The sequence below is a fragment of the Lathamus discolor genome, chromosome 7 (genome assembly GCF_037157495.1).
Source record: "Lathamus discolor isolate bLatDis1 chromosome 7, bLatDis1.hap1, whole genome shotgun sequence".
Taxonomy (NCBI): Eukaryota; Metazoa; Chordata; class Aves; order Psittaciformes; family Psittacidae; genus Lathamus; species Lathamus discolor.
This window is the reverse complement of record NC_088890.1, coordinates 41013-67333: the sequence shown is the minus strand read 5'-3', so window position 1 is coordinate 67333 and position 26321 is coordinate 41013. Positions and strand designations below refer to the sequence as shown.

At 43.3% G+C, this 26321-nt stretch overlaps 1 protein-coding gene across 4 annotated transcripts in view; it reads right to left on the bottom strand.

Annotated features, from left to right (window-relative positions):
• Positions 1–23558, bottom strand: part of FGD5 (FYVE, RhoGEF and PH domain containing 5) — a 93728-nt gene extending 70170 nt beyond the window's left edge. For 3 of the 4 annotated variants that reach the window (XR_010614317.1, XM_065687329.1, XM_065687330.1), the window contains exons 1-2: positions 22371–22521; positions 8901–11841 (exon numbers count right to left, since the gene is read on the bottom strand). Coding sequence is in view for 3 of the 4 variants with exons in the window: in XM_065687329.1 (XP_065543401.1) it covers positions 8901–11841; positions 22371–22383 (2954 nt within the window). In the remaining variant the exon portion in view is untranslated. Of the gene's footprint in view, positions 1–8900; positions 11842–22370; positions 22522–23288 lie in introns of those variants that run through there. The other variant, XM_065687331.1, reaches the window with a different exon arrangement.
• Positions 23559–26321: the final 2763 nt, after the last annotated feature.

Here is a 26321-nt window from a genome sequence, read left to right as displayed (position 1 = left end):
TTTTGATCTGGATGTGGTAACCTGAGTGATGCACACATTCCCAGTGGGTTGGCTTCATGACTGACGTGAGGAAATCACTGATGCACACAAAAACCCCTTTGCAGATGGGTGTTACTTTACAAACTGTGGTGTTGAAGTCACTGGCAAAAAAGGTTGTAAAGGGTCAAGAGGTAATTCTAACCACTCTGAAAAGATCTTGTCTGACCCTATATGGTATGGTATAGCAAGATGTTTTGCAGCAGGTACACTGTTCTCTGCCCTAAACAATGTGTCCACTTAATCAGTGAAATGAAAAAAATTACCTGGGACGGAAACTAGACCTCAGAGGAGCAGAGACTGGGGTTTCTGTATCTTAGGCTACAGCATACTGGAGTTTCTGTTAAATTCTCTCAGAACAGATTGTTGTTCACATAGAACTCTTTATGAATTTTTCCCTTTTGGAAAATGTTTGCTCTTGGTTTCGGGTGCTAGACTGAATTACCAGGGCAGTCAGATTATAAACAGCTGCTCAGATCCTCAAAGGTACAAATCCACAGAGCATGCCAATGTACCCCAAATGAGCATCTGGCACAGTATCGTTTTCTCATCCAGTTTCCACTTACATAGTGACTTTTCTGATTATGCCATGTTTACCAATACTTTTCTGACTATGACCTCTGAATCTGTTGTAGGCGTATAGTTAGAAAATTGGGACTTATGTAGATATATAGTTAAAAAAACAGCATTTGTATTACTATGGAAAAGCCTGAACAAATACAGTGGCCTCCAAAGAGGTCAGGATGACCTGGGAACAATACTGCCTAATGAAGAGTTGATAGCTGTGGAGAAGGCTTTGGCCTTGTATAGGCAGATTAAGAAACAGGGCTAACAAATCTCTAATTGGGAAAAACTATCCTTGAAGACTGATACATCCTGGAAACACATGGACATCATCACGATACAACTTTGACATGTCAGCACAACATGATTAGGGTGTCCTTCAGATCAACTATCCTCATTATAATACTGAAAATCACACCTTCAGGTCAAAATATCCCTTCCCTGTGCATGCGTAGTAAGGATAGTAGTGATGTGATCTTATGTAAATTGACTGTCAGATCTTGAAGTGGTGAGAGGGTTACAAGGAGTTACTAACCTGAACTGAATTGTCTAAATCTTTGAATTTTGCGTGGGGTGGGTGCCAGCTCTGCAGGATACCACCTCACACCCCTTTTTTGCTCAAACTCGGGGTAAACAGATGCTTCACCTCAGTATGTGAATTGGTTGTTGCACACTGGGCCATGGACCCTGTTTTCAGGACAACAAATCCAATTAGAAAGAGATGATACATTTCACAGAAAGAGTCTAATGAAATGGCACATATCAAAGATCAGGGGTATGTTCCTGGTTATTCTTTATTTATTTATTTTTGGCGGTGTAATCTATTCACTCAAACTTGGAACCAGAGTCTTTATGGTCTATTTTCATTTTATTGCCAGTTAGTTATTTCATATTTTCCATGGAAAATACAGTAAGTTCAACATAATGAACACCATGCTGCCCTGCAGGACTCTTTAAGATGGAAGGGTAGTTGCCATTTCCCTGTATAGCAGGATCACCTGCTTTTTCAATGCCGTGCAGTCGGGTCTGGGGACAAACCAGGGGTAAAATGCAGTACAGCTAGGATCAGAAGGAAAGCTGTCCAGATGACAATAGTAATATTCCCTGTTAAAAAAAAACAACCAACCAACCAATAACAACAAACAACAACCCAAAAATGAGGAGAAAGTATTTTTCACTTGAGTGAGACTGGAGAAACTCCTCTCTTCCTGCCATCAGCATTACTCCAACTATTTTGCAGCCAGAGCCACAAAGGTGTTTGTACAGATTATACAACCTTTATTGTTATTGACCAAAATGTCCTTCACTATTGAGGGCTATTTTCATAGATGGTCAGTCCTGGCCTAAGTCTCTCCCACAGAGACTTTCTGAAGCTGTGACAGATTATGCTAAATGTGTCTTAGCCTTAAGCTAAGATCCACAAAATAATTTTGCTACTATGAAAAGTTTGAGGGGGTATAGAGAGTAGATCCTTCGAAACACAAGCCGAAAACTGAGCTGTCTGTTGCTCTCAGGCCAGCATAGGCTCATCTTGCCATTTGGTCATGGGGTAGGAAAACACTGAAAAATGCTTTTTCTTGCATCATTGTAATAGTAGTTCTTAGCGCTGGTGCTGAAAGATTCAGTGACCTCAGGCAGTGTAAGGGAAGCTGTGTCTGAAATGCTTCTCTCCCCCTTACGGAGACCAGTCCTGAACAAAGCAGTGCCCAGTCTCTTGGGTTTTAAAGTTCCTGAGCTCCTGCAACCTGGGTGTGCATAAATACCTCCCTATCAGAAGGGCAGGGAGGTTTGGCTGCCTTTCCTATGTTTTCAGAGAGATCTGGAGACATAGAAAAGGAACTGACACTGCTAAGAAACCTCTTAATATTACTGAAAAGCTGCCCTTCCAGTAGGGACTCCCTTTGGACCTAAAAGCATTTACTGGATTTGAGACTAAACTACCCTGCAGCCTTACCAGGAAAACAAGCGGAGCTCCTGGAATTCTAAACTAACCATTGACCTTCTAGCTGGACTTTTTTCCCTGACATTTTAGGGAAACATCAAGTGAACTGAATTTTCTTGCATTTCAGAGGTTCACCCAGTGGTTGAGCAGAATATGTCCAGAAAGAGAGAAATAGCTGAACTGCTAGTACATGAGGCTGAGTGGAAACGCTCAGTGGCTCTCCTCTGCCTCCTGAAATGTCAGTTTCAGTTTCCAGATTACAATTCGAGCTGGCTACAGTTTTGCTTGGCTGAGGCTTTTTTTAGTTGAAAAATCAGTCTTGGAATGATTAAAAATTGTGTTGATTTGCGACATTGGCCTGGGATTGATCTGTTAATGAATTCTGATCCTGCTACCCCTAATAATTCTGGAAAATCGAAGTGAACTTAATTCTGCAATTCGAAACTATGGTTTAGTTCTGAATTTACCTCAGTATCTCTGTTTTTCCCCATACCCCACTCCCCCACCCACCCCTGCAAATGAAACAATCAGAATAAATGCTGGGAACTACAGAATTCCCTTTTTTTTCCCCCTCCTTTCCTAGGCTTTTCAGTTACACAGACACGTTACTTAATCTGTTGCAGGCACTGAAGCAGTGTTTTCCCCTAGAGCTGCAGTCAAAGTTAAATTGGCAAGATAAATCGTTTGTGTAGCACAGTTTAAAATACATTTTTACATTTTTGTCACCTTGCTATATGTTGCTCTCACTGTGGCTCTTCACCCTGAGTGTATTCACTGTGGTGCATTCTTTCTTCACTGCCATTGTCCAGATTTTTTTAAGCCTGACAGTATGAAGGCGGAAAGTTTAAAGGAAAGATTTTGAGGTGCTCAGTTTTAGCTCACATATTGTCCTTATCCAGAAGACCTGACTTCAAAAGATATGTTGTACTGTATGCAGTCCAATTCTTCTGAAGGCACGTGTGCTAAGGAAGAGACTCTTCTGAGCTCTTGTAGCCAGCTCTCAGAACTAAGAATGCAGTCTGATACCTAGAATGTAAGGGGGTCAGCCAGCCTTCCTGAGAAGCTTTCATCAGAAACACCAAGCTAGCTATCCCTGAATAGGTCCGTCTGCCCAGAGGGCCCAACAGGGAGATGTAGTGGGTTAATACCCAAGTTTTTGGCCCAGACTTACTGAATATATTCAAGACACAAGGACAAATTTCTAACAGACTGAAGAGGTATTTAATTTGAGACAGCTGAGAATAGCTGGAGACTGCTGAATCCAGGCAACTATCACTTGTCTCAGTTCTTTAGTACCTACTGGTATATCCTTGGAGGAGTCTGAGGACATTTCTGTGATACTGTTAAAGCTGATGTAGCATGAGCCAGACAGAGCACAAAAAGGTGTTCACTGATGGAAGGTCTAAATCTGTCTGCTCCAGGCCTTTTAAGGATAGCATCTAATTAATCCAGCCAATTACTCAAGTGAAAGGGTTCTTTTTAAAGGGGTCTTGGCAAAAGAGATTGCTTCTTAAATATGTTCTTCCATCCATTAACTCTAATTGGTTGCTCAAGATAAAATTAATTGTTGTATGGTACTGACCAGCAAATCTTTTAAGACAGTTTTTACATTAACCCCCTTGGGTTCTGTAAAAGAAGAATTCTTGTAGGATAATTAAAAATGTGCTGTACATTATAAATAACTTTGCTGGGTGGCACAACAAACCATAAACTCCTAGATTAGATTTTCGTTTAAAATGCAATAGCATTCTGCTGATTCTGTTGCAAATCTAATCTAGAGATAGCCGCCATATTGTTGAACGGTGGATTCTGGCAAGGCAGCAGAATTGTAATGTGCAACCTCTAATTCAATAAATCTTCTCAGTAAGGCTCAGGGTGGGGGTGGGAGAGGAGAAAGGCATGCGTAGAGCACTCAGTGACAGTAAAAGACGTGACCATTTTAAACAGGCTGCATCTTGCTGATCTGCAGTCTCATCACCGTGTCTGCAGTACGTTTGTTTTTTTGTGTGTGTGTGGTGCTGGGAATGCTTAAATCACACCAATATCATGTCTGTGTTGCATAACCATCATCCAGGGCAAATCTGTAATACACAGCAGATTCTCTCCTCTTGTGTAACCCCACTGAAATGTATTACTGGCTCATATAATGTAAACAGAGAAGACAAAGAAATCTACCCAGGCTTACAAGCCCTCAGGACATGAAGATGCCCACATGTACACACTCCTCCTTCTCTGCACTGTAATTTGATCAGAAAAGTAGCTGTCAGAATGGAGTCCAGCTGCTAATAAAGCCAACATCTACTGAGGACTTCAGCATAGCAGGGAATTAGCATCTCTATGTTCATGCTTTAGTAACAATAACCTTCCAAACAGACTGTGTTTTAAGGGTTTTTGAGTGCTACATAGTTCAGGCATAGACACTGGATGGCATGAGCTCTACAGTTAATTCTCTAGCATGCAGACTATCTGCACTTTTTCTTTCTCACTCATTTTCTTACATAGGCTTTTACAAACACACCTGTGACTAAAGCACATGAGACAAGTGATCACTAGAGGGGAAGAAGGTTTTTCCTACTTACCCTCTTATTAAAGAGTAAAAGCCTTTAAAGTAAAAGAACGGTAATAACATTTATTATATAAAAAAAGAAAAAGAAAAAGTGCTCTTTGCTTACAAGCAATAGCGATCTGCAGGGCCAGACTCTAATCCCAGCCATCTTCTGAAAAATCATTTAAAGTCTCTGTTGATTGTCTGATTGATATTTGAATGAAAGGCATCTCTAACCAGTCATGCAGAGACTTCCGAAACTCTTCTAATATCCTTTACAGAAACCTTCCCAGCTCTCTCATAGTCCTGGAATGAGTTTAAGTGTGTGAATTTGAATAAAGCAGACCACCCTTTTAAGACAGTTCTGGTTTCTTTTCTAACAGGAGAACAGAGTTGTTTTATGAACTGCAATTATAGCTACATATTCTTGAATGACAGACTGAATATGTGAACCACAACATTCCAAAATACTCCAGAATATTTTGGCAATGAGGAAAGCATACTGAGGCTATGATCTATGGCAGGCAGAAAGAATGACTGAGACTTAGCAAAACTGGTAAGTCCATATTATGGATTCTAAGTAGAAAGCAAAATGAGGGAATGAAATTCTGAAAACACCCAGCCTGTGCCATCCCCCTGACTGTAGCAAAACTCTGACAAAAGACTCTCTCCATCTCTCTTAAAAGCACTGGAAGTGGTACTATGGTAGACTACAGAATGAGTGTTTGAGGCATCTCCCATACCCTTGATGTTTATTAGACTGCCATGTGCATGGCTGATGCTCTGAAGGTCAAGCTGGGTTAATGAAGCTATTCTTTAAGACATGACAGAATACTTCAGTTCTGGCTTTCATCTGATGGAAGTTTAGCCAGTAACTTTGGTGAAATTGCTCTGACTTACAGCTGCTGAGGGACAAGGCAATGCCAGAGGGTACAGTGTGCTGTCCCAGGGGTGGAGCACACCTGCCTCTTGCTTTCAGAGAGAACAACTGGCTTGTGTTGCTCTGCACTTCATAGCTCAGCTCTTCAGAGGAAAGGGGCTAGAAAGTGACTTTCAAAAAGCAAATGAAAATTGAGTCTGATTCGGGCTATCTGGACTGGAGAAAGAACAGGGGAATTTTGTTCAATTCCACTCATGTCCCATTATTTCTACACTGTACAGAAGGCTAATGATGATCTATACTGTCATACACTCGAATCAGAGTTTAATTATTGATATCACATAGCTAAATGTTGGGGACAACCACACTTCAATAACTGCACTTCAGGGAGCAATATTCCCAGTTCTATTCTGGCAATGGTAATTCCAAGTTAAGATATATTTCTAGAACACTTTCATTATTGTACTTTTTCTATAAACTTGATTGCTTCTAATTAGAAATTATTGCTTTAAATCTACTCCACGTGGGCTTTCCTTTTAAGCAAGAAAATTAAACAGTGAATCTTCTTACCTGTCAATCTCTGTAAAACACCCTCCTGCCTTGCTCTTCCCCAGTCAAACAGGGTATTGGAGGTTCCTGGATTATTACAATCTTTTATAGCACTCTCACATTCTGTTCTCTGAAATGTAATGAAAGAGTTGCACTTGGCCGTTCATCAAAAATGTATCAATTCGATAAGGTATCAGCAGACACTAAATACCAGTGCTCTGCAGGTGAATGCTCTAAAGAGAAGTTCATGGGCTCAAGTCTCACATATTGCAAGGGTTTAATCCAGCACATTTGTAATCTCAAATGGTTGAAGTACGCCTCGGGATATGAGCAGGCAGGAGTTCAAAGTAATTTTAATCCCTGTGTGGTTGTGGTAGGGCTGTGTTTTATAGGTATTCATATTACAGAGCTTAAATCTATTCAGAGATATTTTAGGCAGAACTGCTTTAGTAGGAAATAAAACATTCATGTCCGTACATCACATATGCTTGCATAAATAGGTTCATGTATTTGTCGTTGTAGGATTTGCTTTGCTATATGATCAAACCATATGCTGTTTCTCCAAGTATATTGTGTTATTGGGTGTGTATTACCCATTTAATTTCATCAAAGCTTTGTCTTTGTCCAAAATATCCTGACAACTAAAACAAATAATAGCTATCTCAGCAGCAATGTATGCATTGCTGTCTGCCTGATGCTCTTTCCCTCCACCCTGGTTATTTTGATAAAGGGGTTGGTCAGGAGCCTAGCCTTCATTTCTCCCCAAACAGCAAAAACTGCATGCACAACAAGCAGCAGACTGAAAAAAAATGTTCATGCCTTGACCTTGAGACTTCCTGAACCAGTTTGGATTGGCTCTCCCTTTGAAACAACAGGCTTCCACAGGAAGTTCATAAATGGGCCCAAGTCACAGCAATTGACGTAGTTTTAGTATTTTTAACTTGGTTCTTCAAGTACTACCTAAGATGGGTGGCTTTTCATGAACACAAAGGACTGGCCAGCTTTTCCACACGTAAGTGTCAGCCTGCTGCGCACAGTGCAAACTGCTGAAAGCAGCGTGAGGAACAGGCTGTCTGGCCCTGCTAGCACAGCTTCTGCCCAGCACTGCTCTGCAAATGTGTGTGTTGTGGAGCTCCACTGTTCTCCACCACATCCCAGTGTTGACACTAGGGCTCCCAACACTGTGGGCAGCCAACATCTCCACAGCTGGACCACAGGCCTGCATCAGAGACCCCTCAGCTTTGGGCACATTTGGGTCTACAGCTTAAGCAGTGATACAACCTTGTTCCCTATGCTATACTCGCCTCCCCCACCCCTGCCAGTTCTTGTCTCTCTCAGAAATACAAAGCACTGTACATCATTCTTGCTTAGAAATCCTTTGCAAGGTTTATTCAGAGCTGTTACAGTTCTTTTACTCAAGTCTGAAATATCAGAAGAGGGACATGTGAAATGCCCATTGTTTGTTCCATTCACAATGAGGAGGAGAAGATCAGAAAAAATGTTGCAAAGAAACAAACAAGAAGCAAAGAAACAAATAAGAAACAAAGAAGTATTAAAACTTTAGAAGAATGATAGATGAAAATGGACATGAACCCCATGCTTGTAAGATGTTTATCTTTTTCACACATTTAACAGAATGCAACTGCATTAGACATTCCTTTTCATTTACTGGCTTTGCACCTTGTTTTCTCATTACCTGTTTAACATGAACTTAATGGCAAACACTCATATTTACATCTCTGCACTCCACTGATTGTATGCTATAATCTGATGACAGATTCAAACTCAAAGGTCTTGAGTGCACTCCTCCTATGTAACTATGAAAAGGACATTTTTTGTTTGCAATTTAACTCATCTATAAATCAGCAGCTCTGTCAGAGGGCAGTAATCATAACCTTTAAAGCAACTTTTAAAATTAATTGTCTAGTCTGATTAGCTCATGATTTGGGATTTTCTGGTCTGTACTTAACTGATACATGTTGAAAGATAAATTATGTGTATATTGTTGCTTTGAGAAATTGCCTGGAATGAAAAAATGAAACAGGACCCCTTCCAGCAAATTGGCTCTCTTTTCCTTCAGTCGAGAAGTCAGAAACCTTTCCTACTGAAGAACAAAACAAGCTGCCCCCACCCACCCAAGCCACAGAAATTAGACCCATTGGATAAAACAAGTATTTTTAAATGGTGGGTTTTTTTTTGCTTGGGTTTTGTTTTTTCCCCACTCACAAAGGCTCATCTTGTATTCTTCCAATCTTTCTATTAAGCATTTCCTGAGAGGGGTATAGGCCAAGCAACGTGGAGGATCTGCCTATGATACAAAGCAGGGGAGGCCTTGCCTGTTTGGCCAAGGCTAGCAGGTCTTACATAATAACTTATTACAGTACCTTTCCGTTTCCTGGTCTGTGATTTGCTGCTTGTTCTCAAAGCCAGTGAAGCTGCTCATATCCACATAGCCATCATTCTCATTAGCAGCAGATATTGCTCTGCTGGGATCTTCAAAAAATTCAGTAAAAGTTCCTGCTCTGGTGGATCTTCGAGGAGGAATTTGTATGTTTTCATAATCAGAGCTCATAGCAGGAATGTTTTCATAGTCAGATGTGTCAGCATTGGGAAAAGAAATGGACCTGGGTTTTGTTAATGGGAGTGGCATGAAAGGAGGTCTGGTCCGGTCCTCGAAAGATTCCACCCTTGACACACTCCTGCTGAAGGACTTTGGTGTTCCTTTTCTTTTACTATCCTTATAGAAAAGCACAGCTGAGGGAGACTCGGATGCACGGAGTTTGCCCACATGTGATTTTAGTTGAGGTGAGTTACTTAGGCTTCTCCTGTCCAGCTCCATCAGCCTTGGAGGCCCATGATAGCTGGACTCTGATGAGGACCTTGAAGAGGAAACATTAACATCTACATGGACTTTACTTTCAGCTTTTTTCTTGAATTTTAGAGTGAGGAACCTCTTAAAGGAAGACTTCTTTTTCTTGGGATACTTATCAGGTGAATCATTCTCTATCAAAAGTGAAGGGGAACTTTTAGTGATTGGTTTTTTGGTTATATAGGCAAGTTCAAAAGGAGGTGGTATATCCACAACTGAGGATGGAGTAGATACGCCACATGATGAAGGATAATTTCTCTGGGAAAAACTACCGGAGGATCCATTGACACAAGGCAATGACAAATTGTCTTCTGTCCTTTTTATTCTACCATCGTCCAGTACACAGCCATCACTTTCTCTGTAAACAGAGACAGGTATCTCTCTCCCCTCAACAGAGTAAGATCGAGGATATAAAATGAAACGTCTTGACTTCATTCGTAATGCCCTGTTGGCTTCCATTGGTTTTCCTTCCACTGTAAAAAAGCTATTGCTTAAATCTGTACCAGGGCCATTGTGGGAAGATGGCAAACCAGTTTCAGGTCCAGTTTCTTCTGGCACTGTTTCTGGGACATAGCCTGGCATTTTCCCAGAGAGCGACCGTGTCCTGGTGACAATACTTTTACGATCAATGGGCAGCAAGTTGTTTTCACCATCCGTGCCTAATTCGTCCTGTTTATTGTGATCAGCTCCTAAATCAGTCTGCCCATCATAAGCAATTTCATTTTCTGTGGGAAGCACATAAGGGTCATCTAGGGAATCATTGTTAATTTCTTTTTCCTCTGATTCTTCAGGCACAATCACCACTTCAGGGACTGCTAGATTTTCATGCAAGACATGTTTGGTCCCACATTCTACATTCATTTTGCCATGCTTACAGACTTCTAACTCTTCCTCAAGTGGGATCTGTTGAGGTGGACTTGGGACACTTTGGCTGATGCTGTTTGCTTTCATCTCATTGTCTTCAAGTTGCAGCTTATCTGAATTAGAGGTTTCCACCATACTTTCACCATGCTCTTCAACAGTCACATTTTCCAACTCTGGCTCCATCCCTGGACTAATAGGTAGACTTTCAGAGACCACACCATCTTCATCCAGAGAGATCCCTTCTGTTTGAGGATTCTCATCTGAATGTTCCATGGGTATTTCCTCATAACATTCATTCTCACATGGAGCATTTTGACAGCTGTCATCCATACTCTGTGCATTCACAGTTTCTTCTTCTCCTCTCCCAGAGTTGTTGCTTGCTTCACAGGCTACCTCTGATGTCTTCTCATTGCTCCTCTTAGTGATCTGGCAGCCATCACTGGCATTTCCTGTGTTTGTATTATTGGGCTCATTTGGGTCTGCTTCTTCCTCTTCAGCTACTGCTTGATGGATGGACTCTCCTATATCACTTTCAGCACTGGTTTCATCTTCACATGGTTCTATGCCAGGAGCTATTTCTTCATTGGCCTCATCAGGCAGCATGTCAGGGCTTGCACAGCCATCATTTTCTAAGTCCCCTTCTGTGTTTAAATCAAGCTTTGCTTGTGCACTGTGGTCACCATCATGTGCTAGACACCCATCTCCCTTTTCTAAAATCTCCAGCAGTTCCTCCTCCTCCTGTCCTGCCTTCTCACAACCTGGCATTGATTCGTCTGCAGGTAGTTGCATTACAGTGGTTTCTTTAAGCATATCACCCATTAGTTCCTCATCCCTATTTATAATGTTATCAGTGTCAGTATTAAAATCACTGTTGTCCTCAACCAGTTCCAGGTTGTTAGAAGTTTCCTCCTTGTTTTTGGTTTCACTACAATCACCTACATCCTCCACATCGTCATTTACATTTTTGGAAGCATCACTATCCCCATCAGGGGCATTTGAGGACTCCTCACAAAGTGCTTCAGACTGGTCACAGTCTCTGGTTGACTCTTCAGAGTGTGGTTCCATTGGTTCAACAATATCTGAAGAGTTATGATGCTCATCTTCAGTGGCTTCTCGATCACTGGTATCCTCATCATTAGCAATGTTATTCTCTTCCATCTCTAGCTCTTCTGGAGTTCCCAATACCTCATTTTCCACAGAGGAATCTAGGTTCTGATCATGCTCATGTTCCAAGTCATCACAATCTTTGCTGGTCAGCTGAGCTTCAGGAACTACAATGTATTCATTATCTGCCTCAGATTCTGAGCAATCAGCATTGTATTGGTTTCCTTCATACAGCTCTCCATCAAGACATACCAGTTTCCCGTTTGAGCATTTATTTAAGTTATTGTTGGTATAAACACCTGATTTGCCCTCAGTGCCAGCTGAGAATTTTGGCTTGGGAGCGATAGGTGGTTTGGGACCCCTTGACATAGAGTTTGGGTTATGAAGAATATCAGCCCTTGGCAGTGAAGGAGAAAATTTGGAGACAGCTACTGGAGAAAGATGACCAATAATCTTTGGTTTCGGTGCTAGTGGTGGCTTTGTAATTTCTGGAGAAAAGAGAGAAAAGCCATGTCAGTCATCTTGGTTTCTTATTAAAGCCAGCAGAGTATACCCTACAGTAGACGTTATCTGATACCAGTGACTTCTAAAGCCAAGGGTGTCCAACCAATTAAAGGTTCAGCTCTTAAGAGAGACTTGACAGAGTGAAGCATACACACTGTGCTTCTACGTGTAGCTATTCCAGGGAACATGGATTGAGGTCAAAACTGAACTGCTCTGAACTAGATGCAGCCCTAGCACATGTGAGAAAAGAAAGATGTATGGCTGCAGAGCCAAGAGGGTACCATACACAGGTACCCACAGATGAGCAGTACCCCTGCACTCAGAAGTACTAATGACATCAGTCTTCTTGATTCTGCCCCAGAAATCTCTTTGCCCTAAGATTAATATGAACATTTTGATTCAGTGATGCTGAAGTGTTTCACTGCAATGAAAGAAATGCCTTTCAGCCATAGCAGCCGCTCCTATAATACAGTACAAACACTTTGTAGCAATGATTTTAATTTCAACACATAGTTTGCAGAATTCAGCATTGAACAAAATTAGTTTCTACCAAGAGATCAAGGTTTAACTCAACCCAGCCAAACTGAAGTGAACACATGGTGCCCAGACACACAAGCACACATTTGCCTTTACCCTGGTAACAAAATACGGAGTTACATGTTGTTTGTCAGACAACATAATCCTGAGGTATAAGATGATTTGCTAAAAGCTTGGCTAATAGTTTACACTGGTTATGCAGCTGTAATGCACTGGTTGAAATACCTCAACCCAAAATATGGAGTTACTAGGTTAAGCTTTCACTGTGCAGCCTCTTCAATCCTTTCTTTAGTGAAAAGATCCTGTAACCTCCCCTAAATGCCAGGATCCCTTGCAGGTATAATCTGCTCTGAAAATACACATTTAAAAAGTGAATTATCTTGTAAATTAAGACCAATCAGGGTCTCCAAATTATTTCTAGTGAAAGTGCTGACACTCATGCAGGGGAATTCAAGCAGACTGACAATAAGCTAGATTGAAGCTAGATGAATCAAGTCATATATGGCCATTTTACTCACAGTAACAGTGCAGTTTATGTGCCACAGACATTTTTAGCTGTCTTCATCCTGAAATGAGTATTCTTTAAATAACTAAATGAAATGCTGAAAAGCCACATAAATAGGCAACAATAGGAATCTTCCCTCATGAGATTTTAGATGAGATGAAATATGTGGTGTGAAGAAGCCAGCACACTAAATGGTTACAGATGGTAAGAAGTAAAGAGAAGCATTTTGCTCTTACTAAGGTTTCCTAGACATCAATAGGTAACTACATGGTCAGTCCATCAAAAATCTTTAATTCTTTTTCTATTTTTAATTAACACATTCTAGTGGAAAAGGGGGAGCTCTCCATTGTAAGAAAAAGCACAGAACAAACTATTTCACCATGAGAGAGACAGGAACAATTCTTTGTGCAAAATCTTCATGCCCTACACACAGGAAATAGGGAACATAATCTCAGGAGACACCATTTGGACATGGTTCCTATATGAAAACCTATCCTAAATCACAGTATATGATTCAGGAGTGTAGCTACTGTGCTGTTATATTTTGAGTATTTTGGAATGCAGACTTTCGACATCTGGAAGTGAATACAATTAAAATTCAGCTGTGCACCATACTGAAATGAAGTAATACTGGCTGCAAACTGCTTTAAAATGATTCTCTGATTGTTTGATAATTGCTGTCATGGTACTTTTATTATTGTTATCTTCAACTGGAGTAATCTGCATTAAATTAATGCTGGCACATTTGTTTGGTTAGACCCTGAGAGATGTAAGAGGCTGTTTCTTCTGATCTGCTTAACCTTGCTGAAATTTCTTTCTGCACTCAGAAAAATGCTGGCAATTTGGCATTCTGTTATAGTCAGAAAACAGTCTTTCTAGAATTATCACACACCAGGGAGATTAAGTTTAAAACTGAGTCAGTGATCTTAGCACAGAAGGAGTGAAAAGTCTGTTCTAATCAGTCATATGTACTGATTAAGAATTGTTCTATATCTGAGTTTTATCTAGTCCAGCTTCAACAACTTGTGGAAGAGGAGGTAGAGAAAACTACATATTCACCAGCCTCCGGTACTGTCGTGTGTGCTGCTGCTTCACAGTATACACTGCTGCTTTGAGCAGCAGGGCATGTCTCATTATTGAAATCATAGAATCATAGAATAGTTAGGGTTGGAAAGGACCTCAAGATCATCCAGTTCCAACCCCCCTGCCATGGGCAGGGACACCTAACACTAAACCATCCCACCCAAGGCTTTATCCAACCTTGCCTTGAACACCACCAGGGATGGAGCACTCACAGCCTCCCTGGGCAACCCATTCCAGTGCCTCACCACCCTAACAGGAAAGAATTTCCTCCTTATATCCAATCTAAACTTCCCCTGTTTAAGTTTTAACCCGTTACCCCTTGTCCTGTCACTACAGTCCCTGACGAAGAGTCCCTCCCCAGCATCCCTATAGGCCCCCTTCAGATACTGGAAGGCTGCTATGAGGTCTCCACGCAGCCTTCTCTTCTCCAGGCTGAACAGCCCCAACTTCCTCAGCCTGTCTTCATACGGGAGGTGCTCCAGTCCCCTGATCATCCTCGTGGCCTCCTCTGGACTTGTTCCAGCAGTTCCATGTCCATTTTATGTTGAGGACACCAGAACTGCACACAATGCTCCAGGTGAGCTCTCACAAGAGCAGAGTAGAGGGGCAGGATCACCTCCTTCGACCTACTGGTCATGCTCCTTTTGATGCAGCACAGGATACGGTTGGCTTTCTGGGCTGCGAGCGCACACTGAAGCCGGCTCCTGTTAAGTTTTTCATAGACCAGCACCCCCAAGTCCTTCTCCGCAGGGCTGCTCTGAATCTCTTCTCCATCCAACTTGTAGCTGTGCCTGGGATTGCTCCGACTCAGGTGTAGGACCTTGCACTTGGCATGGTTGAACTTCATAAGGTTGGCATTGGCCCACCCCACAAGCATGTCAAGGTCTCTCTGGATGGCATCACTTCCCTCCAGCGTATCAACTGAACCACACAGCTTGGTGTCATTGGCAAACTTGCTGAGGGTGCACTCAGTCCCACTGTCCATACTGCAACCAATTTCAACTGAACATCCTAAGCTAACTTTCTTTTAGTAAAATGCATTAAATCAGCTAAAACTGAGTCCCTACACCTTTCCTAACAGAAATCAGTGGACCCCTTACTACCAGAACAAGGCGGTTTCAGGATTAACTGCAAGGAAGAAACAACACTGTGGAGGTATTATACCACTTCCTGCAGTGTCTGGGTTTTCCTAGGATATACCAACTCCATTCCTGGTATGCGACAAGGCTTGAGCACAGCCTCTGCATCCTCATCCTTGTTCTTGTGAGACAGAGTGTCTATACTGAAACACTGTGTAATGAGAAGAATATCAGACTGTAGAGAATGTCAGGATCTCCCAAACTTTGTTTTATAAAGAAATTTGAAATAAAATTATGTACTGAACTCATTTCCTTTATGTAAAATAACTATGCAGACATCCACTTAAAAAAGTATAGCTTAAACACAGTTACACACTTTCTCTTTGGTGATAAATGTCTACAGCAAAAGCAATCAAGTAGTCTTGAGTTTTTCCTTCTGCTATCTTCAGGAACATTGCTAGGGGAAGAGAGCTTAAGGTAATGGACCCTGCTCACAGTATGGTAATAACAGGCATTGCAATGTCCTACTCTTACCCACTTGTGCCAGCTACTGGTCATTACTGATTCCTTCCATAGTTTTTCCTAACTCCTCTGTGTGTTGATCTTGCCTTTCACAAATTTCCTTAAACAAAGAGGGAGGAGTACAAGTGTTTGTTTAAAAAAATAACCAAATAATTACTGAAAAGAAAGAGACGCTGTTTGCCTTTTACCACCACAATTTCATTCTGCTTCAATTTCTGCTTCCTTTGCTGTCTGAGCCACTTGAAAGGTCCTGGACACAAAACAACTCTGCCATACACATACCATAAGGAATGTGTATATTCACAAATAGCTGTGCATGTTTATTTTAGGATGTGTTTTATGTTGGAGGGAGACACACCCACCTTGTGCTTAAAAGGAAACTCTTGGGGAATAGGAATTTCTTTAGCCTGCTCCTCCCCTTATTGTTCAATGCTTCCTTGTACTGACAAGGACGGCTTCCTCTCCTTACCCACCTTCCTTCAGGCAAACCTACATGTCAGCATGGTTTCATTCCTGCCATAGCCTGTATGAAATTACATTGCTCTCGTGTCCTCCATGTTTCTTGGCCGTGGTCGGTAGCCTAGTGGCTCTCCTGAACTGGCAATTGGCCCATACAGCCGTCGCTGTTCAAGTGTTTCTTTGAAACAATAAACATTTTGGAGTGGGGTATTGTCTGAAACACTGCAGCTACCCATTTTTAAATGTTGTCCAGATTAGCCTACAATTTAATTAAGGCGTATAACACACCTTATGCACTACCACCAGCACCCCTCCCCATCAAGCAGCTTGTTTTGGGGTGAACACTTAATTAAACACTGAGGTTTCACATTTGCAGGGATACTTTAGACTCATCCCAGGCTTGTGGTCTTTGACGGCAGCCCAAGAAATTACCTAGCTGCATAATCCAGACACTAGTCCCAGCCTCGACGGGTGTCACAACCCAGTTCAGGCATCTTTTAAGATGCTGAAAGTGGCTTTTTCTGACCAATGAGCTTTTGTGGACCTGCATTTTCTTCAGGCCTTGGACATTAATTGAACTCAGACATGTGCTGAAGTAGGAGACATTGAGGACAGGGGACAGAAATGCCATGCATAGTTAAGTGATCTGCAGAGCTCTTGGATGGAAGTGATAATGCAGGTGGGAGGGACCACATTGCAACAGTGCATCAAACCTAGAACCCCAGTGGAAACCAATGCAGACAGGTCCTGTCTGTTGATTCTGCCCAGAAAGAAGGTATTGAAATCCACAGATGGAAAGTTCCTGAAAAACAGGACGTAGAGGGAGAATATCCAGACAAGGACATCAGAAAGACTCATTCAGCTCCCACCAGGAGCTGCATAATTTCACTCTGCTGTAACAGAATAAAGTTAAAACTTGTCTTCTAGAAGGCTTTGTTCTGAAGTCAGCAAAAGGTGGACTATATACCTTAGTAACATCTTTATCTTGTTCCTGTAATGAATAGCTCATTTCTAAAACAAAGCCCTTATTTCCAGTTAGTGCTGCCTGGCTTCTATCTCCAGCATTTGTTATTGTTTCTTCCATGGGGTTAAAACTCCTTATATTATTCAGTATTTCCCTGGGGAAGATATATACTTCCCTACAGCTATGTGTTTGTACATTCTTCTTTTTGGTAAATTGAACAAACAAACTCATTAAATCTTTGCAGTCAGTTTTGCCTTTCCTGAAGTCTTTTCTTCTGGATTTTTTCCAATTTTCCAATAGTCCCTACAAAATTAATGGGGCAGACCTATGGAAAGAATTCCACAGTGGGTACCGATGATGCTATCTACAGAGTTCAGTACTGTCTTTTGCCCAGTTCTCACTATTCTCCATTAACTCGTTACTGTATCAGGTTGACTTGCTTGTCCATTATGATCTCCTTGTCTCTAAACTGTGTAATTATGTGTAAATTGTTTGAATGGATCCAACTTAATGATCCAGATCTGTTTATATAACTGCATTGCCTACTTTGTTAATTACCCTTTCACCAATCTTTATACCACAAAGTCAACTTTGTCATCTGATACTTTCCCATCTGCTCTCCTACTAAGGAAGATGTTGGACAGTAACAATGTAATCCTGGTCCCAGCACCATGCATCCCACCATTTGATGATGTTACAGAGATAAGTACCACAAAGTTTCACTACTGCCAGTTAGCCAGTCCTCAGTCTAATTAACCCATTCCGTTATATAGATGCTTTCCTTTTAAATCAGAATGCACTGCTAAAATACGACACAGCCATCAGTGTATGCTTTTGCATTTATCAAGCAAATCTATAACTTCTTCCAAAGACTAGAATCAAATTTTCCATTTGAGGCAAGCTAAGTCCCAGTCTTGAGGAAATGAGAATAAGCAACCTTAAGAATAGTGGTAGATATAGGAATTCATTTACATGTCACTTGCTGAAACACTATTATAGACACAAAAATTATTTGGACCAGGAGGGATAGGAGTTATTTCATGGTAACACTTCTATTCTATGAACTAGGCAACAACGTGAAACAACAAAGAACTTATCCTGCACCAGCAGCCATCATGCTCACACTCTCTTTCACATAAGAGCATGACAATGCTGTCTAAGAACTACTGCCATTGACAAGAGCCACATGTGCCAAGTGCTGCACAAATGCAGAAACTCCTGGAAGCAGTGTGACTGCACTGTACAGTCAAATGAAGAAGTTTCCACACCTCAGCTACCAAAGCAACTCCAAGTTCTCACAAAGCAGGACAGAGGGGAAATTCTGTACCTGTGTCTGTTTCATCTTGTCTAATACATGGGTTTGTATTTTGACCATGGTGCTTACTCCTCACAGAAGAAATTGATCTGAGGGAATGTAGACAGAGCTTCCTATCAAAATAGCATATAGAGCTTCACTGGGAGTGAAACAGCACATGCTGCTTCACTGAGTTTGGACCTGGCCAGAGCATGGGCACCAACTCCTATAGTAATGCTGCCAGGAATGTAAGGCAAACCAAGCAGAGAGTTGCCTAAAACTCATTTATTACTCTTCCAATACAGGAAGCTGTAAGTTCCAACCTGTAATTACAATTCTGCCAGCTGTCCAAGTCAGACAGCAAGGGTGTGTTTAAGCTGCCTATATAGATAAGCCATTTGAATGTCATTCTGAATTAAGTACCCAGCATAAACTGTGTAACCTGCTTCAATATGTTGGAGACTAAATAGATGAGGTAGCATGATTTACAGGGAAAGCACAATCTCTTTAAAGGTTTCAACTCATAAAACACCAATGCTGTCACTGGTAGGACCCCAGCACATACTGTAAATAACTGAGATGTCATGAATTTTTAAATATTTGCTGCAAAAGTACTTCTTTGTTTTACAGTACTTTTAAGTACTTCACACTTATTTCAGAGAAAAGTTTGAAATGACAAAATTTACATAAAAAAATGGAAACAGGTTGCATGGGAGTCACTCAGAATGGAAATGGTATCTAGAGTAGGATTTTCTCTTGACATAGGAGTGCAAGCCCTCCTTACAAAAGGGACCTCAGTCCCATTTGACTTGAACAGGAATTAGATACTCAAGCATCTTCCGAGGACTGGGGCTTTAAGCACTTGAGATCTGAGGTCCTCTTCAAAGCCAGCAGGTAATTGGCTCCCAAATGCCTCAGACATTTATGAAAACGATTCTGTGATTCTGAGATTTCAGCTTTTGCAGAAGTCTGATAATTCTGAAAACCATCTGTCCTCAATTAGGAGTACATGCTCTTCAAATGTGTGACCAAAAGTACTCTGTATATAGCAAGAAGGCTCCACTAGTGTGAGGACTGACTGGTAGTCAGTAGTAACTATCCCATGGGAATGTTGTCTTCTTACAAATCTTAATTGAAATCTTAACAGATGGGCTATCAGAGCACATCTCACTCTGCAGAAATAAAATGCTGTTCTGTACAGTTATTGGAGTCCATCCTCTGTGACTAGATCAGTGCATTATGACTGGGATATCAGCTCAATTGCTTAGAAATTCCTTACTATGTAACTTCATTGCAACTATCTGTAACTATAATACAACAGCATAACATCCCACAGAAAAACACTGCTAGGAAAGGGGAAATGTCTAAATACAAAACAATTAGAAAAGGATGAATTTCAATACACAAAAAAAAAATCTTGACCCTGAAAATTCTCAAGCATTTTCACTGTCTCTAGCAGACAGTACATACAAGACTTTGGAGGGATGGAAGGGGCTGACTGTGAAAGCCCATGTGTACATGACAACTAACTGATCTTGTTCTAATCTTGGCATTTATTTGTCTAACTGTAAGTGCTAGTGGTATTTCCAATTTGGCTGTGATTTCACAACAGGAAGTTCCTACTAGAGCAGACAGCTTATGTACACCTGTTGTTTCATATATTGCTTCCTAGGAGCGAAAGACGTTGGTTACAATTCTCCAACAGGTACATAAGGCATCTTCCTCCCCATCCTTCCAGGAGCATGAGGAGGAAGAAGTGGCAGAGTGAGCAAGCAGCTGCGTGGTTCTGAGTTACCGACTGGGCTTAAAGCATGACAGGCAAGTTTTCCTGTATCACTTTCATTAGCAGCTGAGAGAATATATAGTCTGCTTACACCTCTGAATAATCTGGAGTCTAACATATGTACATTCTGCCTGTGAGCAGCACCATTTCAACTCCTGGCAAACAAAGCTGTACTCAGAGGCTGGAAGCTCCTGTGTATGAGGCTGGGAGATGGGGGTCTGTCTCTTGCCTCATACCACAGATTTCCTGTGACCTTGGGTGGACTGCTTCATCTTTCTTTTCATATCAGTTCTGCATCTCTGAAGATGATCCATATCTCCCTTCCTGTTTTCTGTTTGTCATTATTTTAGCTTCTGTGGCATCAAGGCTTCCATATACGCCTGCACATACAACTCTGCGTACTGGGGTTATGTATTACTTACTGTCATACAAAGATGGCTAACGCTGGTCCCTGAGTTGTGTTGGTTAATAAATACCGCTCTCCTTCAGATTCAGTAGGAAGTTCTGCTTTGCACGATGGGAGAGACATCCCTTGCATTGTGTGAATGTACAAAACAAAGGCTGAGAAGGGATATGAGCACTCTATAAATACAACCTGGAGGTAAACACCAGAGGAGGAAAAGAACTATTTTTAAGCGAAAGGACAGTGTAATCACAAGAATAAATAGTGATGAATCTTGGTCTGGAAACTAGAACTAGCAATGGTAAAAGGTTCTCAGTTTTGTGAGAGCAATAGCAGGAAAGCTACCTAAAAAGTTTTGGTTTAAGATACAATTTGATGAATTAACAGAAGGAGTAACATGACCTTGTGTTCTGTAACAATGGGTACTGCTTTGGGTAATGAAGGTAGTCCCATTCAGTCTATATTCCTGAAAAAAACCCCACAACAAAACCTGCTAATTTAAGTTCTTACAAATGGATACATCTGATATTTCTTACACTGCTTTTTCTCTGACAACAAGCTCGAGTTAGAGATGATCTGATTTAAGTAATGGAGAGTTGAGGAAAGAGAGACTGGAGCATCACAGCTAAAGCATTTTTTTGGCTGGCCCACTTAAGGTTCAACTAAGTTTGTCTCCTGGGAGGGACAGAGTCCCATGCAGGCAGGATCAGAAAATGGAATAGTAATGTCACTACTTTTTTGGTTAGGAGGGTGTCACACTCCCCAGTCTGAAGGGGAAAGAGAACCTTTTGGTTTAAACGCAGAGGGGTGGTGCGGCAGCAGAGGGCTAGGTCTGACCCAGAAGGTCCTTTCCGACTGTATGCTCCTGCGCTTTGGCAAACAATGATTCACAGTTTCCCAACACATGACAGGTTTAAGGCAAGGTATCTAGCGGTGAAATCTTGAGGCTTCAAGATGTACCCATACAAGTGAGGTGCCCACCATAATTTTCAGGCTAACACAAAAGGGACCATTCACCTTCCTCTTTGATTCTAAACGCAGCATTAAATTTTCCCAAAAGACTCAAGAGTTAGCAACAGTTGTTATCTGGATTGTTAGGGTTTTACACACATGGCCCACCCCTGAAAATCTGAAAGTGTTGCGGAAAAATGTAAAGCTTGACCCGATGTTCCAGTGACTTCCTTTAATGTTTTAACTGTTGAACACCTTGCCTTTGGTATTTGCTCCCTTCTCACCCTGTCTCTTTCACCTTCCTAGTTTCCACCAAGCAAAAATTCTGGGAAGTTAGTGGAGGAAAGGTTTGGGTTTGCCATGGAGAGAAAATTCTGCAGAAAAAAAGCATTACTTCCTCCAAACTCAGAAACAAGATAACAGCAGATTTCCTACGGGCTCTTTGAAGGGCTGAGTGCTCCCAAAGGAAGGGTGGGCGCAGAGCGCGGCTCCCACCAGACGCGGCCTTTCCTATCCGCCGATCCCCGGACCCTCGCCTTGCCCGGGCTTGCTGCTCGTCCCCGTGCCGGCGGGGTGAGCGATGGAGCCCGCACAACGCCGGGGTGCGGGGAGTGCCGCAGGCGGCTAGCGAGCACCTGCCGGGGCGGAGGAGTAGAGGGAAACACGGTCGCAGGGTGCCGACCCTTAGTAAAGCTGCCGGCCCCGAAGGAGGGATGCCGGGACGGGGATGGGGTGCAAACCCAAAGGAGCAGTGCCCGGACGGGGTAGGATGGGTGTGCCATCCCGGTGGTACTGGCTCCGGAGACGGGGTGTGCCGGCCCAAGGGAAGGAGGGGTGCCGGTACCGGAGGAAGGAAACCCGCCCGGGGCTTGCCAGCCCAGAGGAAAAGATGCCCGGAGGCTGAGAGCCATCCCGCCGGGCCCGCGCACTTACCGGCGTTGTTCATCTTCTACCGCAACTTTGCTTGCCGCTGCCCCGAGCGCTCAGCGCATTGTCCCGGGGGGCTGCCGCCGCCCTCGCCCCTCGCGGACGCGCCCGGCCCTGCAGCCCCTCCGGGGCACGGCGGCGCAGCGGCGCGGGCGGGGCAGAGGGGCCGGAGCGGCGGGCGGGGCCGGCGTGGGGGCGGTCAGTGCAAAGGCACAGGGGGCCGGGCCGGGCCGGGCTGGGCTTGGATAGGATAGGATGGGATAGGTCAGGTAAGGTCGGGTCGGGTCGGGTCGGATCCGATCCGATCCGATCCGATCCGATCCTATCCTATCCTATCCTATCCTATCCTATCCTATCCTATCCTATCCTATCCTGTCCTGTCCTGCCCGGTCCGATCCGGTCCGGTCCGTGGAATCCAGTGCAGGCATCCCCTGCCGCGGAGCGAGTTCGATGGCTCCGGCTCCTACGGGGGGAAGAGGCGGCGAGGAAGGAGCGCGAATGCCCAAGGGCGCGAACATTCCAGGGAGCAGCGCACTACCCTGTCCTTCGTTCCCGATGTCGCGTGTCCACCTCTCATGTTCCTCGCTCGCTTTCCACCGCCCTTGGTCCGTCTCTGCAATTCTCCTTGGTTCCCCTCTCTCCATTCCCCCTCCTGCCTTCTCCCCTCCCACCGTATCTCCTCCCTCCACCCTTTCTCCTTCCATCCTTTTCCCCCTCTTCACCTTTTTCTTCCCCACCATCCTTCCCTCCTCTTCGTCCTTTCTCCCGCTCCATTCATCCCCATGCATTCACCCAGGCATCCACGCCTCCATCCCCACCTGCTCCAGTCCCCCACGGGTCACGACCGCCCGCCCCGAAAACCCCGAGGTCGCCAGGCTCCGGGGGTGCCCCCACCTCCCCCCACTCCCCCACCGCCCCGGTCACCTGCTGCTGGAAGCGGCGTCCGAGCGCGGGGGAGCCGCGGGCGGTCCCTCGCAAGCAAACCACTCTTAGAACAGTTTCAGGCTGCGCCAGGCTGCTGCCTTTCCGCCTCGCCCATAAGCAGCTCCTGGCTCAGTGAAGTTAGCACGAGCATCCTGTGGCTGGGCCCTGTTTTCGGGTGGGCAGCAGCAGCTCTAACCCCCAGGCAAGCTTGGATCGCCCCCTTCCTCTCAATGGAGGCATAATACAGCCCTGCTGCCTTTCCCCGCGGAGCTCTGCTCTCACACAAGAAACAGCAACTTTGCACATTTCCCTCCCCAGGCAGAGGACCCCTTGGAGCAGTGAGCTGTCCCCGTGGGTTCCTCCCTAGTCAGGAAACAGCCTTTCCTCCCCAGGGCAGCCTGGTGGTCCGCAGCCAGCCCAGAGCCCAGCACCAGCAGGCTGGAGAGAGGGAGAAGCAGCACATTGTAGCTGCCCCTTGTCCAGGCAGGGTGCGTGTGGAGCACTCAGGTCCTGCTTTGACGCTCTGAATGCCACAGAAATCAGGACTGTTGCTAAACACCATCCTGAGCCACTTCACTTTAGATGCTGTTAGTTCTGCTTTTGCAAAGTACCTAATAAGTAATGTCATCATGCTGGCAGATGCTCTGTAGTATAGCCAAAGCTTTTTTCCCTGACCTTTCAATGCTGTCTCACTGTGACTGATGGGGTGCAGAGTGCCTTGCACATTAGTGCACAGAGTTCTGAAGAGAGAAAGCAGGCAGTGAGGGAAATGGGAAAGAAAGGAGGAAATCCTTCTTTCTGTGGGCTTCAGTCTCTCTCACTGAGGCTGGTATGCAAGAATAGAATCACAGAATTATTTGGGTTGGAAAGGACCTTAAGATCAGTTCAAACTGCTCTGCCATAGGCAGGGACAACTCACAATAGACCATGTCACTCAAGACCCAGTCCAACCTGGCCTTGAACACTGCCAGTGATGGGGCAGCCACAGCTTCTCTGGGCACCCTGGGCTAGTGCCTCACCAGCCTCATAGTGAGGATGTACCTTCCTGTGCTCTCAGGGGTCCTGCAGGTTGACAGCTATAGATGGTGTTAAAGGAAGAAACAGAGAGAGGATCTGGGTAATGCAAAGGAACCATTTTTCGGACTTCATTATTCAATCACTGAGATAAACGAAGCATATTTTTTTTTAATAATTCCAGCTAATTTTTAATAATGTCGACTTTTTAAAAAATATTTCCTTCAAAGTATAATCTAGCTATCCATTTAATAAGTCTGATTCATTTTAAAACTCAGGTGAACATTCTAGGCTTAAAGGTCCTCATCTAGCCTCATCCAACCAGTTTTAAGTCCATGCCAAAATCTAAGCAAGTGCATAATCTGTTTCAAGTAGGGCTAATCCACATACTGCTGTGGATCAGGGCTGTCTAGCATGTTGGAGTCTTATTTTTTATCCTTGTAACATAAACTAGCACTCTGTCATTTTAATGAAGCTCTACAGACTCTGTCTATCATATGATACTACCTATGCATCCTAATTGTTATTTTTAAGCCTCTTGATGTTATTATGTGGATGTGTTCTTCAAGACGAGGTCTGTTTCATTATAAGCAGTCTTTCAGGGCACTTTTTCATGATCTTCTATCCTGCTATCTCTTCTTCATTAGGACCTTTAGGTTTGGGTTTTGTGATTTGTAGTTTCTTTTTCACTATTTGTTGTCAGTGGCCTTAACAAAAGAAATTTTCTGGCGTCAAACTAAGAATACAGCTTGGGGGGGGGGGGGGGAGGGGGGGGCGCAGAGGGAGAATCACCCCCAGAATTACACTGAACTAAAGTTTCTGTTTTCTGGTAGGTACAATTTTGGAAACCATCATTGCCTTATAAATCTCTGGTCTTAGTTGCCTGAGAAATCATCTACTGTGATGGTATTTTGATATTTTCTGATGCACTCGAGCTGGTAGTATGCTACCTGGGAAAACACGAGAGAGGGAGAGGTTCAGCAGCACTCATCCCAAAGCCCAAGCACATAGATTCATAGGACATAGGTCAGCTAGTCCCTTGTGTTTATCTCTGTAAGACTGCCTGGGACAGCTGAAAGGCTTAATGTATGGGGGAATGTCTGCACTGTATGTAAGCATGTCAGTTATTCAAAGGTAAGCTGGTGGTGCATGTCACAAAAAATGAAGTTCTTTACTAAAGCAGGTTGGAAAAAAAGTGAATGCATGTTAATAACCACATGCATTCCTTGGGATGGCAGGTGAAATTAAATGTAAAATATGGGCAGCTGTGATGAGCTGAGTGTAGTAGTAACCACTTCTAGTAAATACTGGTAGGTAACCACCTTTTAGATATTTATTTTTGCTGGTATGGAATAGCACGGGGGGCAGTTGTAGACTGATGTCATTGCTGCTTGAAGACAAACTCCTGTGCCTGTAGAACTCTGCAATCCTGCAGTGACTGGTATGTCTCCTCTCCCTCACTTTCTTGGTTTCTTTTTCCTCTCTGTTCAAAAGCCCACCTCACACCAAGGCTCAGAGTCAGAATAGTAGGTAGTGCTGTACAGTACTTTCTGGCATATGAAGATCATGTCTTCCTATATTTGAACACCAGTGTACCTTTTATGATGGATAGTTTGCTCACTGTCTTCACTCTATAGCGGTGCTCTTCTTTACATCAAAACTAATAGCAAAGGACCTGTCAAACGTATGTCCCAGTCTTGGCCCAGAAGAGTTTACATCCTAGTCAAAGGCAAGAGAGGACAAGTGAAGACAAACACAAAGGGAGTGGAGAGGAAGAGAAGAATGGGAGAGTTATAGCAACAAGATGATGAATATTCTTTCCTGTACTAGCAGTTTGTTACTTCGTAGCAAGTACTTTTTGCAGTACCTGTTTTTTTTCAATAAAAGGGATTACAATTACCAGTTTTTCCTGACCAACATTGAAATCATGCTGTCCATTACCTACTTGTGGGAGCTGGTCTCAAAGTCAACAGACTGCAGGAGATACTACATTTTGACAGATGGTTTATGTGTACAGAC